We start from the raw sequence: 15635 nt of genomic DNA on the forward strand, positions 1-15635 counted from the left end.
CACACACACACACACACACACACACACACACTCACACTAGCATAGGCGCAAAATACTTGCTTGAGATTATTAAGGTGGAAGTTTGAACCCCTTTTTATGGAAATCTTCCTACTGAAAGCATGATTTTCCCTTTAAGAACAGCAATAGTGGATATTGTGGGGCAAGCTGAATACGTTTTAGAGTCTCTGTGTGTCTGTTTGTCCTGATAAAACCCATATTCAATTAGATGTTTAAGATGTTTAACCCTTTAAAACCGGTCAGAGCGGGCACGCTCCGTTTTGCGTACCTATTTTTAAATCCCGGTAGCACTGCAACCACGTGAGCTAGCGCAATAATGTTTTTTGCGTATGAAACCGGAGGAGTTGTACTTACATCTCATGCCATCAGCTTGTCCTAAGTCACAGTTTCCTTCCACATAAAGCTTTGCAATAACTGCATAAAAAGCACTTGCAGCAACAAAAACATAATATTCCAGAAACAGGCTTTGCCGATCCGATCAGCTGTTCATAACACTTCCTACGTCCATCAGCACGAACTATCGCATGTCCACCATGACCTGCCTGAAACCGGAAGTGATGTCATTTTTTTACGAAAATGTAGTTTTTTACCATCAAGGCCTCATGAGCTTATACTGGTGTTTTTAAAAGTTATGTTTGACTTTATGACTTTCTGTGTCGTTTCTGGGATGCTTAGGACTCATATTGCACTGCTGGAAATAGTTTATTTTGATGCATATGCTGCTTTTTTGCAAATTTGCACTGTAATATTTATTTTCGTTTTTCCTGCAGTGTATAGAAATTGGTGTATTTCAAAAATAAAACTATTAAGACACTCAAAATAAATTTTGTGTGGTGGGAAACTATTTTGTGCAACTTTTTTGTATTTACAGTTTTGAGGGATAAGCCTCTTAAATTTCTCTAACTAGAAATATATGTTAAAAAAACAAAAATGATTTTCAATTTTTTTGTAGTTTATTGCACTTTTTGCAATTTATGTCATTACTATGCACTTAATGCATGCATATTATTAAAATTTAGGCTGTAATGGTTGTATTGATGTATAGCAACTTGAAATGCTCCCAAAAATGGCTCTACAACATGTAAAAATATAATATAAGCTCTGGCGGACGTGGTTCTATGGTAGGTCTTAAAGGGTTAACTATTTAGGAGCTGGTGTTATGTTATGACAGCCACGCTGCCCCTTAGTTTGTACCCTATAAAACAGTGACATGACCTTGTAGGAAATCCACAAGTGTTCTAGCGCTTGGAAGTTATTGAATGGGGTTTAGTGTTGCAGTTTGACAACTGTGATAGCAGTAACCTTCTACATTTCTGTAGTACTCAGACTGTTTTCCCCCATGGTAGATCAGGCAGATTGACAGATTTGTGACATCTGCATTAGTATGCAGGTACATGTCAGTGCTGAATCAGACAGCGATGAGCTCAGCAAGCAGAGTAAACACCTTGGAGGGATGTGTTGTCACGAGATCTAAGGTGATATTGTCACATGTCCCTGTCCAACTCCAGTTTTTTTCTTTTTTTCTTTTGCTTTTGGGGTCTTGTCTGGAGTCGAGTCCTCCATGGTTGGTGGTGAACCTGTTTGCTACATTCATCTCATACTGCATGATGTGAAAAATGTATCCTGACGTCATCTTATGCTGAGTATCTTTGTCACTTTCAAACTGCATGGTGGTTGGCCGCCGTTTGTCCTTCTGCCATGCTGCTTGGAGATGTGATACGTTTTATCACTCACTGTATACCTGTGAGAGAATTAGCTTTGTTTGTAGTGTATTTGAAATCAGGTGGGTCAGGTAAGTGTGCTGTCGCTCTTTCTCAACTTCTCAGATAAGAGCTCCGGCACGGAGTGTCAGAAGGACCTAAGTAAGACCGGTCTCCTGGGATTTTATGCTTTGTTAGGAACAAGATGTTAGTCTTCTCTTTGATAAATAGAGCTACTCAGGATTATGAATACTAATCTAAGCCATCTGGCAGCTGAAGCTTCTCCTTTCAGTGGGACATGGTCAGTAATGAGGTCACTGCTTAATGTGTACTCAACAATGAGTGATGAAAAGAAGCCTTCTTTCTGGAGAAATATGCTCATTTATGTCATTATTATTATTATATGTCATTATTTACATTCAACTTAAAATTAAAGTTACATTGTTTATATAATGTCCTAACAGCAGCGTGACTGTGCATGTACATGTTGAGTCCATTTGGCATAACTTGGCTGAGAATAATCCTTTATCATGTAATCTCTTTGGTTTGTCAGTTATTTCCCAAAGCAGAAAACCTAATTAGACCGTGATGCTTTTGACATGTTATTCAAATGAATATTGACCCAGAGCCCTGTTTTTAACACAACGAAGAGAAAGAGCATCTTTTGTCATAAACTTGCCAGATCTGCTCTGTACTTGTGTTGCCGTAAGTATTTTCTTGACTGATCTGTGTCCGTGTCTGAGCATGAACTGGCTTAAACTAGTCGTCTGCAGAGTTTCTAGCAAGTCACTGTACAGATATCTGCTGTGGTTTCATGCCAAGTAATGTGTCCTATTCCACAACTGTCAAGACAGCTAAATTTGCTAATCCTCTATGCAGGAGCCCTGCAAATTGAGAACAGCGAGGAGTCGGACCAGGGGAAATATGAATGTGTCGCCATGAACAGTGCCGGGACCCGTTACTCTGCTCCTGCCAATCTCTACGTGCGAGGTAAAGTCAAATGTCTCTCTCAATCGTGGAGTTAATCAATCATTAAAATCATTCCGTTATCTCAAGAAACCACGCAAGCCTTTAAAGTGCCTCGGCTTAAATGCCTCGTCGAGCCACGATATGATTTAAGCCCTGCTGTGTGGGAATGTGCAGAGTGTGTTTTATTGACAGCTTCCTTCCTCTCATCCAACCTTGGTTGCCTCTGACAAAATGGGACAAATTACATCTCATTATTGATTGTTAAATTCTTATTAATGAATTGAGCAATTTCCAGCTTAGCTCAGTTGACCTTCAGCAGGAGGAGACTTCCAATCAGCCAAGATGAGCAAAAACGCTTCCAGTACCTTTAACTGTTGTGTAATTCTCATTTACCACATTTATGCCCACTCTCTCTGCCTGTGTATCTCCTTTAAGCAATTCTCTCAGCATTATCCTCGCCATGCCATTCCTTCCTTACCAATGAGCTGCACTAACCTCAACCTCCTGTTTGGCTGCAAACTCCACCAGGTGCAGCCTCTGTGAAAACAGCTGCATTGAAGCCATTTCCTCTGCTGGCACTGATGCCAGGCCTCCTTTCTTTTTTATTTTGACTGTATCGAAAGGCTCCATTATTCCCCCCGCATAACCCAGAGCTCTTAAAGGCATGGATGAGTCTGGAGTTTCAGGGTTTGTTTTTGTTGCGGTGTCTCTGTGAGCAGACTAATGCAAGGCGAGGGCAGCGTTGCACCCATACTGGAAAAAGCTGGTATAGGGGAGAGAGTAGTGCGGGTCAGCCCCTGCAGATATCACCACCATGTCTGATGTACATGGAACAGAAAAGCTGGTGGAGGAGGGAGGGAGGGAGTGAAAGTGTTATGGTAAGAAAAAGACACGCTTGGCTCTCATTTCATAATTTTGTTAAAAGCACACAGTAGTGTATCATAGAGGCTCATCTACGGATGAGTGATTCCACTGTCTCCCTTTTATCCACTGGGATAAAATAAGTGAATAAGTGTCCACTGTTTTCCATCTAATCCACACCAAAACAACATAATCAAACCAGTTTGGAGAGTGGAAATGACCTTTTAAACAAATTTCATTGTCACTCAGATATACTCTACTAATATTTAGCACCGATTTTTCCAAGATAACGGTTTTTGCAGCAGCATAAACATCCTGCTGGATCAGAGGAATCGGTAAAATTCTCCTCAAGGATAAGAGAGGAATCAAATTTACAGACTGAACACTGAACACAAGGTTTAGATCTTAAAGCTTGACAGGGAGAGGTAGTCAGCCAAACAGCAAAGGCGAGGAAGGGATGTAAGTCTTGTCTATTAATCAGGACTTGTCTGTCACAGGTGCAGACGCTGCCTTTTTTCCCCCCTCAGAGGTAATTACAGTAGTTGTGTGCTGTGGCGCCAGCAAGACCCCCAGGCCCAGCTACTCTGTAACACCACCCAGGTAGCTGTCAACCCTTTGGCCTTAACACCAACTTTTTCCGCCAGCCTCACCACACCAGTGGAGAGATAGAAATCAAACCAACCGTAACCTTTTAAAAGTGTGCTCGTCTGGGATAGAGAACAAAGGCTCAAGCCATGTTTTCACCATCTTTGTTACCGCTGCAAGAGCGAGGAGATGAGACCTGGGGCTATGCTATCACCGGGCTGCTAGATTGAGTTTAAAACATATGGGACTTCAGACGAGTGCACTTTGACCTGCCTCTCCTCCTTTCCTGTTGTTCTAGTTTATATAATTCTCAGAGATGAGGGGAGATTTTGGCTGTTTTGAGGTTTGCTGTCAGCCAAACGCTTTACAAAGCTATAAAACTGTTATTCTCAGCCTTCACTAGTATGAGTAAATAAATGGAAATTAAGTGCTGAGATATGTGTTCACTCTGACTTTTCAGTAAGTTAATTAGAAAATAGGAATCTGTCACTTGATCAAATTTAGCTCCTTCTCAAAATTTTATCTGCCGTGCGTCGCGAGATCATTTGTAATCTTGAAATGCCAATAAAGTTAGTGCTGCTCAGACGTGAAATATAAAAGGACTACTGTAAGAGGAAGAATGCTATTATTCTCTATCAACACCCTTCCAACACCCTCCCACAAGCGCACACTCTCTGCTGTCAGACTCGCATTAAATGTGCTTGTTGTGGGTTTGTCTACAAATGTGTTTGTGCTTTTTCCACTCATCGTCGCCGCCCAATCCGATTCCTGTCTGCAGGTACACAACATGCTGCCGTCACCACCCTTGTCTTGACATTTTACAGCCAACAGAGAGTGATGCCCTCATATTTGTGTGTGGGTGGGGACTGTGAGACTGAAGGAGAAGGTGATTTTGTGGATGAGGTCTGCTCCTGGATTGTTTTTCCCCTTCATGTCTGCATATCTATTTATGTCCTTTCACTTCTCATCCATTAGGACTGCATGCGTGGTTGGAGGTGTGCGAGTGCGTGTGCTCCCTATTTTTATTTTTTTTTGTGTGACCCTCCTCCCAAGGAGGACTCCATCAACGTGGGCAGAATCGAGAGCGTGCTGTGATTGTGCATGAGCGCTCATTTGTCAAGCGCTTATCCCACAATGGAGGAGGGATGTCAGCTTCTGTCTGCTGGCACTCCTTCATATATCCATGTGACATATCAATATGTCACAGAGGATAAAGTGCTGCAGCAGGTCTTTTCTTTCACCAAAGTATCTTCATGCTGCTCTATGTATGTGTATTTTTGTGTGTCAAGGAGGGAAACTTGCAAACTAATTAATTCAGGTCACTTTATGAAGACTTTTACGAAGGCACTGGAGCATATTTAGCATCCCTTATGTAAAGGAGGGGTGGATAATGAGATAAATCTAACAATATCACACTGTTATGATGACTGGGATGCTAAACTAGAGTCTAAAATAGTCAAATAGGTCTCTACACAGTAGAAAAAACATTTAGTGAGTTTTAAAAGCGAGTTTCTCTCCCTGGTGCTTTATGTTGGATCTCTGTTTCATGTGCCTAACCTCCGCTGTGTCAACTGAAACACTGGTCTGTTTCACTCTGTTGTCTTCCTCTTCACTTTGTGTCTTTTCATTCCATCGCTCACCTTCATCAAATCACTTCATCCGCATACAGATCAGCGTGAAGGTTGGTCATTTTCACTTTTGTCCCTTCCCTTTAGTTTAGTTTGAAGCAGGCTTTAGGTGAGGTCAACCCCAACCCCTCTGTGAATACACTCAAAAAAAAACTCATTTAAAAATAGCTCCCCCTAATCCCCTGAACTCCAAATGTGTGTTGTCGAGTTGTTTGCATGTATCTGTGTATAGTTCTTGCATGCCTTCCCTTGCCGCTCCCCAAAACCTTGTTTCGATTAGTCTTGCCAAAACGTACAAAGGAGTCCTGAGCAGCTAGCTTAACTCATTATTAAATGTCTGTTGTGTTGTGTTACGTTGCTATTCACTCTCCCCTCCACACCCATATTGTCCCTGTCCAATGCTTCCACTAAAAGCTATAGCTGCTTTAACCCTCAGCCTTTCCATCCGCCTCTGTAGGCCCATCAGTGGTGTGTGATGGATTACTCCGGTATTCAGGTGGCAACCGGATTTGTCAGGTATTTAGGCAGAAACCCCTCTGCTCTCCCACTGAGGGACATGGGTATCAGAACTGACAAAGCCATTCTCAGGGGATTATGTCTGTTTTACTACCATGGGCATCCTCCACCCAGAGACTGACAGATTTGACAGACACATGTTAGCGTAATGAGACATTTCCCCAGAACACGTGTTTGGAAAAAGGTTATGATGTGTAACTGCAAGAAATACAGTATGTTTACTCTTGCCGAAAGCCCTATATGCTTAACGTGTTATATATATCTATAACTATGACTTTCGGTCCCATGTTTACAGGCTGAAAAAAATCGTAAAAATCAATGAATGATTATATTCGCTTTGTCCACAACCCAGGTAATATTTTGGAAATGGTCTCTCCTCGTGCAATATTTGCAAAACGCTGATGTGCAAAGAGCTGACCTGTAGGATATATAAGAATGAGCTGGCTGTGTGCTGACAGGGGGATGATCAGCCATCATGGTAGCCCAGTGCTGCTGCCAGGAAGCCCAGAGAGCCTGCTGAATCTGTGCCATTGTGTGCCAGATATTGATTGACTGAACAGGTTCTGCTATCCTTGGGCACTTTGTCAAGGCAGTTAAATTTATAGGTATCCAGCAAGCAGGCAGGCAGGAGTGGAGACTGCGCTTATTTTGTGGTTTTGATAGAGTCCCGGAGCCCATCTCTCCAAAACCGCTCTCAACAGGAGAGAGGCTTCGGGGGAATCGATAACAATTACCTGCCCTCTAGTCATTTTGTTCCACAGCACCTCTCCAAACTTAACCGCACGCCATGAATTATTCACAACATTAAGTGTTCAATATACGCAGACCCCATTGACAGACTGCTCTTAGCACTGTTTAGTCTATGGAGTGATGAAAGAATAACAGATACTTTGAGCTTAATGGTTTTACATTAGGCATGCTCCTCTCAGGTTTCTCTTTTTCATAAGCATATGAAGAAAAAAAATTGCTGCACTTCGAGGGCGTTGCAGTTGTGTGGGAAGACACAGGTGGCCACCAGCATGAACGGTATGCTGACACTTCTTTCTCAAAGGTGTTGCAAATTAACGATGCTGGAAATCAGATCTTCGGTCATTAACGTGAGAAAATGGTGCAAAGTTCCTCCTTTATCCTCTTCCCTCCAGCATACTCAGACTCACTATCCTATTCCATATCTTTCCTCAGCTCCCGTGCTTGCTTTGCTTGAGAATGTCGTACCCATCCAGTTCCCACCCTGGCAACACTCTGCCTGTCCAGTCTCCGCATGTCATCAGTCATATTCCCAATATCCCCTGATATCAGATGTACTCATTTGTGGAAGTTTTTAAGCTAATTTCTTCCTCCTCCAAAAATGTATTAACTCTGTAAAGTTGTCCGATATCCTTCGCTAACTTTACGAATATTAAACTGTCATCTAATATTTGATTGTATATTGTGCTGAAGCTTAAACGACCTCTTTAGTCTTCCCGGTGTTATCAGGAAAACACATCCGTGATTTCTTTTCTTTTTGTGCCTCAGACCAGGAATATTAATATTTTTGTGGTATTGAGCAAAGTAGTTTAGCCCCAGACGATTCTGTTGATTAAAACAGCAGAAGGTCTAAATACAGCACCTCAATTATTATGGGAAAATTCAGATGAATATGAACCAGGTCCCCCTTATTATAGTGCAGTCCAGAGAACAAGCCTTTTTCCTGACTGGAATCTCAAAAGGTGCTTTTGTGTTTTTCCATTTCGCCACATAATGAGGGGAATAACAAGCATGGCTGTAACGACGTTCCGGTTCAAATTAGATCGGGGAGGAAGGGGTGCGGGTGGAGGAGGTGGAGGGAGACTCATATTTGAAAATCCATTTTCATGTAGACCGGTGCAAAAGAGCAATTACAGTCAAGGGCTTTTTTTTTCCAGAGAGAGACAGCGATATTGTAGTGTATTAGGGGGAAACATGCAGTATGAATTCTGCAGGGATAGTTTCATGCTGTTGTCTTTAAAAACATACATCCAGCTGTAATGGGACAGTAATAATGCATCTGTTGCGGTGAGCTAAATATTTGGCCAAGCTTCGCCTTCGCTGTATTGAAGGTTAAAGAAGTCAGAGCTCTCCCTCCTTACTCTTAGCACGCACTATATTGATATTCTTGCATGTCATAAATGTAACAGGTCTGACACTGATGGATGTTCACGTAGCGCTGTCAGGCATTCATGTGAAGTGAAAAACTTTGTTGTAGTTGCCAAAAGTTACCAAAAAAAGATCTAAAATGTTTAAATATGGGATGCATTCTCGCGCATCTTCATTTAAATAGAAAACAAGTCATATGTAAATCCTGGTTGCCTGTCTATTCTAGGCTAGCTTTTCAGTATTGCATGGCGCCTCTGCACTGGTGTTTGCCTTGTCCCTAGCGACGTCAACGGGCCCTTCTTGTCTCCATGGGAACCCCTTTTTAATGTCAGCCTATCTGCATATCAGAACCGCACAAAGAGAGGGAGCGAGAGAGAGCGAGAGAAAGACGGGCTGAGCATAAGGAGCCGGAGAGGCAGCGAGAGGAGAAATCAAACAATAGCATCTCCACAGGGTTTCTCAATGATGCAACTCTCGCCACTGCTTGACACTCTAACAAAAGAGGGCCAGACACAGTCTCCTGCAAAAACTGGGCTATTTTGATTATATTCCCTTTTGTAGGCAAGAGGATAAAACACCCCCTCAAAGATTTCTTCTGAATTTCCAGAGGCATTTTGTGACAGACCTATTATTCCCATTGTGCTCGCCTGCACATTTGGACAAAAGCGATCATCCCTGCATTCTGTTAGCTTTTCTCAGTTAGCTTTTAGCCTTGTGGTGTTGTATAGGGCACGATCATTCTCACTAACAAAAAGAATAATACTCACCTTACATCTCCTACCTATTGACTCCTGTCGCTTTCTTCTTCTCTCCATTGCCATAGTGCGAAGAGTCCCACCCAGATTCTCCATTCCACCCACCAATCAGGAAGTGATGCCGGGCGGCAGCGTCAACCTGACGTGCGTGGCAGTGGGCTCACCGATGCCCTACGTCAAGTGGACCACGCCTGACGAGGAGTTAACCAAGGAAGAAGACATGCCAATGGGACGCAATGTGCTGGAGGTCACTAACATTCGCAAATCGACTAACTACACATGCGTGGCCATTTCTTCTCTGGGCATGATTGAAGCCACTGCTCAGGTTACTGTCAAAGGTGAGCGCTGTTTTCAGACCAGTTAGTGCCCGTTTATTTCTTAGGTTGCATGGCACTTAATAAGCCACATCTACATGCCTCTGAATGTGCTCAATCCAAGGTTTATTTGTCGAGGACCCTTTGTTGATACTGAGAAATAAAAGTTGATGGCTTTTAGTCTTGTTTTTTGCAGCACTGAAGCCAATACAGTAATCTATGTTTCTCTCTGCATTCTCAGGTCATTTTTTGTAAAAATGCAGCGCAACTTTGCACAATGCACAACTTTTCTTTCACCAAAGTGTCCTTATGTTGCTCTATTTGTGTATATTTGTGTGTCTAGGAGGAATGCTAATCAATTCAGGTCACTTAATGAAGACTTTTACAAAGGCACTGGAGCATATCTAGCATCCCCTGTGTAGAAGTGGGGTGGGGTAATGAGATGAAATTGACAGTATCACACTGTTATAATAACCGGGATGCTAAGCTTGAGTCTAAAATGATCAAATAAGTATTCAAAGACTCCACACTTTGTTACTTTGAGTGTGTACAAACAGTAAAAAAAATACTAAGTAAGTTTTAAAAGCGAGTTTCTCTCCCTGGTGCATTACGTTGGATCTCTGTTTCATGTTTCTAACCTCTGCTGTGTCAACTGAAACACCTTTCTGTTTCACTCTGTTGTCTTCCTCTTCACTTTGTGTCTTTTCATTCCATCACTCACCCCCGTCAAAGCACTTCATCCGTCTACAATTCAACCCGAAGGTCGGCCATTTTCTCTTTTGCTTCTTTCCTTTAGTTCGAAGCAGACTTTTTTTCTGTCCTTTTTCGGTATCTATCTGTCGACATGAATGCGTCCCCAACCGTCTTTGTGTTTACAACATTGTGACTGTGTTGTTTACTTGTTGCAGCCGTTCTTATCAGTTTTTGTCTGCATTGATTTACTTTCCAGTCTACTGGTCAATACACAAAATGCCACAGTCATTAGAGGGACCGCGGCAATCCAGGCCAACTCCTTTAAGGAAGCTATGATGCAGACCCTTTGTTTTGTTTGCATTTGTCACCACAGAACAGTTTGGTTGTGTTTTGAGAGATGGACAGGCTGGACTAAATGACTTCAGTCTATTTCCTTTATTTTGGGGAATATTGGTGGTGGCTGTTATAAAAATTAGGCCACGAAACACAGCTATTTTCTAGGAGTTACCTAATGTAGCACTGTACCATGTTTTCATTTCAGTTCTTTAAAGCTAATATTTTCCTTCTCCCTCCTCAGCCTTACCAAAACCCCCCACCTCACTCAGGGTGACTGAAACCACAGCTACCAGTGTGACTCTCTTATGGGAGTCTGGAAACCCAGAACCTGTGTCCTACTACATGATCCAGTATAGAGCCAAATCCTCCGACAATGGCTTCCAGGAAGTCGAAGGTGTGGCTACCAACCGTTACAGCATCGGCGGGCTTAGTCCGTACTCTGAATATGAGTTTCGTGTCATGGCTGTTAATAACATTGGCCACGGGCCTCCCAGCGACCTTGTGGAGACACGCACAGGTGAACAGGCCCCCTCCTCACCGCCTCTACACGTCCAAGCGCGGATGTTGAGCGCCAGCACAATGTTAGTTCAATGGGAGCCACCCGAGGAACCCAATGGGCAAATCAGGGGCTACAGAGTCTACTACAGCTCTGACATGACAGCGCCACTCAGCGCCTGGCATAAACACAACACAGACGATAGCAGCCTAACTACCATCTCAGGACTGACTCCCGATATCACCTATAGCCTCAGAGTGCTGGGTTTCACCTCTGTTGGTGATGGGCCACCATCTGACATCCTGCAAGTCAAGACCCAGCAGGGAGGTGAGCAACCAACCACTGTGTCTGGATTTCAGTGTTTTTAACATCTCTATTCATGCACATACAAGGTTAAAGGTGTGATTAAGCATATACAATGAGTTGAAGCTCTGTAGTTTTTCTTGCTTTTGTGTTCATTATGCATACTGAGTGTCTGGGAAACTGCTCTTTAGGTAATTTGTGCACAGGTTCATCTGCCACGCAGTAAAAGTTATGGAGGTGATCTTTGCAGGAGCTTTAGTAACATCCTCTCTTTGATTCTTTTTTTGTTCTTTAACATTCGCCTTCTCACCTACTCTTTACCAGTCCCTGCCCAGCCATCCAGCTTTGAGGCTGAAGCCGAGCTGGACACGCGCATTGTATTGACGTGGCTGTGGCCCGTACAGGACCCCATCACCAAGTATGAGCTGCAGTACTGGGAAGCTGGCTCAGACAATAAGGTTAGAATAAAAATCTATGCGTGCATCTATCTGTCCGTCTTTTCTTATATCTGTAGGGAGTCTGCAGATATATGAACGTTGCTGTTGATGATGTAGAGTTTCTTTTTTGTCCTTTCATTCAACTGGACCAGTTGAGGGCAAATTGTTTTTGAATCACATGGCTCTCAAATTTGACCGTATTCTCAAATATGAACGCATGTATCAATAAGAGACAGCAACTTGTGCTCTTCAGTGGCAGAGTAACTCCAGTTTGTTAAAGCAAAACAGCTCAATCCGTGAGTAGGTTTGTGTGAATGTCTTTGCTTCTGATGAGTTCTTCTGACATTTTTCCTTCCGCTGTTACACCCTCCAGATTCACGTGACCTTCAACCCTGCAGGCTCCTATGCTGTAGAGAACTTAAAGCCAGACACTTTGTACTATTTCTCCCTGGCCGCCCGTTCTGAAATGGGTTTGGGTGTCTACACCCAGCCCATCGAGGCCCGCACTGCCCAGTCCAGTAAGTACACATTCGTCTGTCTTGAAGCTGTCCCTGTCCTCTTTCTTCCCACTTTTTATTCACTAACCAGTGATTTCAGAGCCACCCTCAGCCGGCTGCTGCAGGTTTAGGTTGTTCTGTTCAGTGTGAGCGAGTGACTGAGCGAGTGAGACAAAAGTAGAGTTTTATAGCGCTTAAATCAAAGAGCGTGGGCAACTTGAATGTCAAGTCAATTTCAGCGCCACATAAAATGCTGACAGTGCAGCTATCCCGGTCAGCTTCATGCTTCCACCACCTCTCCTCTGTCACCAACACTAACCCTCATGTCCATCTATCTGAGGGCAGGCCCTGTGTCAAAGGTACGTTTAATGTGTCTGGTTCCCACATTTGCGAGCTGTGCTGTTGTTTTGTCTCATATCATTATGTGCTTTTACAGTGCCAGCACTCAAAATGTCACTCTCTGCCAGCTGACTGATTCTTTCTTATTTATTTATTTCATTTTTGTGCTGATGTGGCACGGCGCTTGTCCCACGGTGCGTGTGTGCCTCACACATAAAACTGAGAACAGAAAAAATGTCACTTTTAACTTTTAATTGTAGCGATTATGTGAATAAAAGTTTAACTCCTGAGAAAGTGACTCCTAAAACTGACTGATGCGCTACAGACGACTAGAGAGGAGATTTATCACTCTGCTGGATTTGGAACAAAAGGCACAGAGTTTTACAAAGGTGTTACATCACGAGTTTGTTCCTTCACAAAAGCTCTTTAGCGGAGTACCGACGCCAGCTTACAGAGTGGATATAAGGCTGATACGTTTAACGATGGAAAATGATCAAAGGTTCAAGATTAAGGCTGATCAAAAAATTAACATAAATAGTGAATGTGAACACTGGTGTAAATGAACAATTATCAGGTGTCAAACGCTAACGTTTACTCGTATCTGCCACATAAACCTGCCTGTCAAGCAGTGCTGCAGCAGGAGGGGAAAGTGGGACAATGAAGTAAGAATCAGATTTTGATTTTCTGTACGTTATACATACAAACAGACACAGATCATCAAAAATTTCAAGAAAAATGTAAAAAAAAAAAAAATAAAAAAAAAATCAGATGAACAGTAATACTCCTGTCACAGGATCCCTGTGGCGTTGCAGTTGTATATGTACTATATGCAGTTACATTTCTCCCATAGAACAGAGAAAATAAATGAAAACCGAACCTCTGTCAGCTGCACATGACTGTAAGCAGAGACCATGAGTGCTGATGGTCCTTGTGCCTTCTGCTGTCAGTAGACACAGAATTTGGCGGAAATAATTTGGATTTCAGGCGCTGGTAGGATCGTGTGCATGAAATAAGCAACAGCTTTGGGAAGGTTCTGAGGCAAGCAGGCGGTGGGAAAGTGTGACATTTTCTAGTGCTCCATTTAAATATTTAGTATCATTTTTTTAAGACTCAGAGAAATGAACAGTATTGAGCTCTATTCATGTTTTTGTTTTTAAATATTTTTGCTGTGCATTGCTCTACTAGTAAAAAAGGTGGTAGGAACACTGCAGTGGGTTCAACACATCAAACACTAAGATGCATTAATAATACTAAAAATCAGCTCATGGAGGAAGAGCTCGCTGTATAAAAATGGATGTGACGTCATCCATTTCTGTTGTGGTGGCATACAGAGCCAAAGTAACAAGGAACCAGTTTCAACATTTCATGTGTCTCTATTTTTCTCACATTTGACAGAAACGGGGTCGTAATAATGTCATAGAGACGGGGTTTTGGGCTCTGTCACTTCAATAATTGCATCTCCTTCTTAAGTCCATTCTTTGGTTCCCTGTTTTTGTTTTTTTTTTGTTTGTTTTTTCACTCTGAGGCATTTTCTTGTGGTGGTGTCCTTGCCCTGTGCAATTTTACCACTGCAATCTCTTCTGAGAATCGTCAGCACTGTTTTGATTCAGTCTGTAGCTTTTGAATTTTTTAATACATGTGGTGTTGTCAAGTTTTCGTGGTTTTCTGTCTACTCTCTGGTGGATCAGGGGCCACCTGGTGAGACTCACTCCTCTTTTGTCAAGTGCTGTTTTGTAAAGGTGGAGTTTTATATTCGGGCATTAGTTTATTGGAATAATATTCGAGCTCACTGTTCATTTCTCTGCTTATTAAAGAATACATTTCACAGGCATGCTTTTACGGAAACATCTTGCTTTGAATTTTCATGGTTCATTTTATTCTCTTTTGATATGAAGGTTGTTTTTCGCAGCATAAAGAAATTCTAGATTTAGCTAGTTGCATGAAGTGTCTGAATGCAATCATTTCTTTTCAGTTTCCCTTTTTGTTCTTCATTTTGTATGTCATTAGTTTTCTATTTTTACCTCCTGACCTGAGAGTTTTTTGTATTTAAGCTGAAGCTGTTGTTCATAATTAAATTTTATGCAATAACTATTTATTTGAGGAATGTTATCAGACTCCATTTTCCCATTACATTATAAGGCATTACAGGGTGAGGTGGACTGGTACGCTGTGATTCTAGCGAGGAGTGGAATTTATCCCATCTGATAGAAATAAAAAAAATCAGCTTTTCTTGGCAGTGAGTATGAACCAGACGTGGACAGTGCCTGTAATGTTTCTAACGGTTATTGATTATAAAATTATAGCTTTATCTATAACTAAATATGTAGTGTAGCTCAGCTGCAGCCAAGAGCCGCAATCAGGCCCAGAGCTTCTGCATGAATGTGCAAACACCAGTCAACACTATCAGGCACTTGTTCACCACTTACAAATCTGTGGCAGTTTGTTTCTCCCTCTGTTTCCTGCAAGAGGAGACACAGAGGGCAGTAAGGGACAAATTACGGTTTTATAAAAACGTTGCCCTGTAGAATTTTGGTGTACTTTATATTCTGTTCACCTCACCCTGCACTCTCATGGCCTCTTGCATAAATGCAGTGCCAAACACAGCTTCAGCAACGGTCCGCTAATGTGTTTTTGCATCCAATCTCTCAGTCTGGAGGCAGCATCCTGTGCAGTATGGAAGCTTTTTGTAGTCACAATTTAAAAAATTTAAATTTCATATTCAGACGTGTAATGATATATTGGTAAATATATTTCCCATGCACAAAGGGACTCTAAATGAGCCTTTACTACTTTGGAAAAACAGCAGTTTGGTTACAATTTATACAAATGTGTGGTGTGCAAATCCTGTTATACTTTTTACATTCTTACATTAAACTAGCTTGTTTAATTGCAGGGCAAATACATAAGCGTGTACATTAGTACTTTAACATGAACATAGACGATTTTGAGTTCAGTTTTCTGTATAGAGTGCCAAATCACTACATCAGTATAAAGTACCTCAAGGTGTAAGAGACGTAAGAGAGAAAATCAGAACAAAGCACATGGCGACAGTGGGAAGGATAAACTCCCGTGT

The 15635-nt window shown here is 42.2% G+C and overlaps 1 protein-coding gene across 22 annotated transcripts in view; it reads left to right on the forward strand.

The window, feature by feature from the left end:
• LOC102303372 (receptor-type tyrosine-protein phosphatase F) overlaps positions 1-15635 on the forward strand; it is a 157817-nt gene that overhangs the window by 92271 nt on the left and 49911 nt on the right. For all 22 annotated transcript variants that reach the window (XM_014338180.2, XM_014338185.2, XM_014338182.2 and 19 more), the window contains 5 exons: positions 2598-2708; positions 9216-9485; positions 10732-11313; positions 11614-11747; positions 12100-12244. In XM_014338180.2, coding sequence (XP_014193666.1) covers positions 2598-2708; positions 9216-9485; positions 10732-11313; positions 11614-11747; positions 12100-12244 — 1242 coding nt within the window. The remainder of the gene's footprint in view (positions 1-2597; positions 2709-9215; positions 9486-10731; positions 11314-11613; positions 11748-12099; positions 12245-15635) is intronic.

This window comes from Haplochromis burtoni, unplaced genomic scaffold (genome assembly GCF_018398535.1).
Source record: "Haplochromis burtoni strain Fernald_Lab_line unplaced genomic scaffold, NCSU_Asbu1 Contig_219, whole genome shotgun sequence".
In the NCBI taxonomy this organism is placed as follows: Eukaryota; Metazoa; Chordata; class Actinopteri; order Cichliformes; family Cichlidae; genus Haplochromis; species Haplochromis burtoni.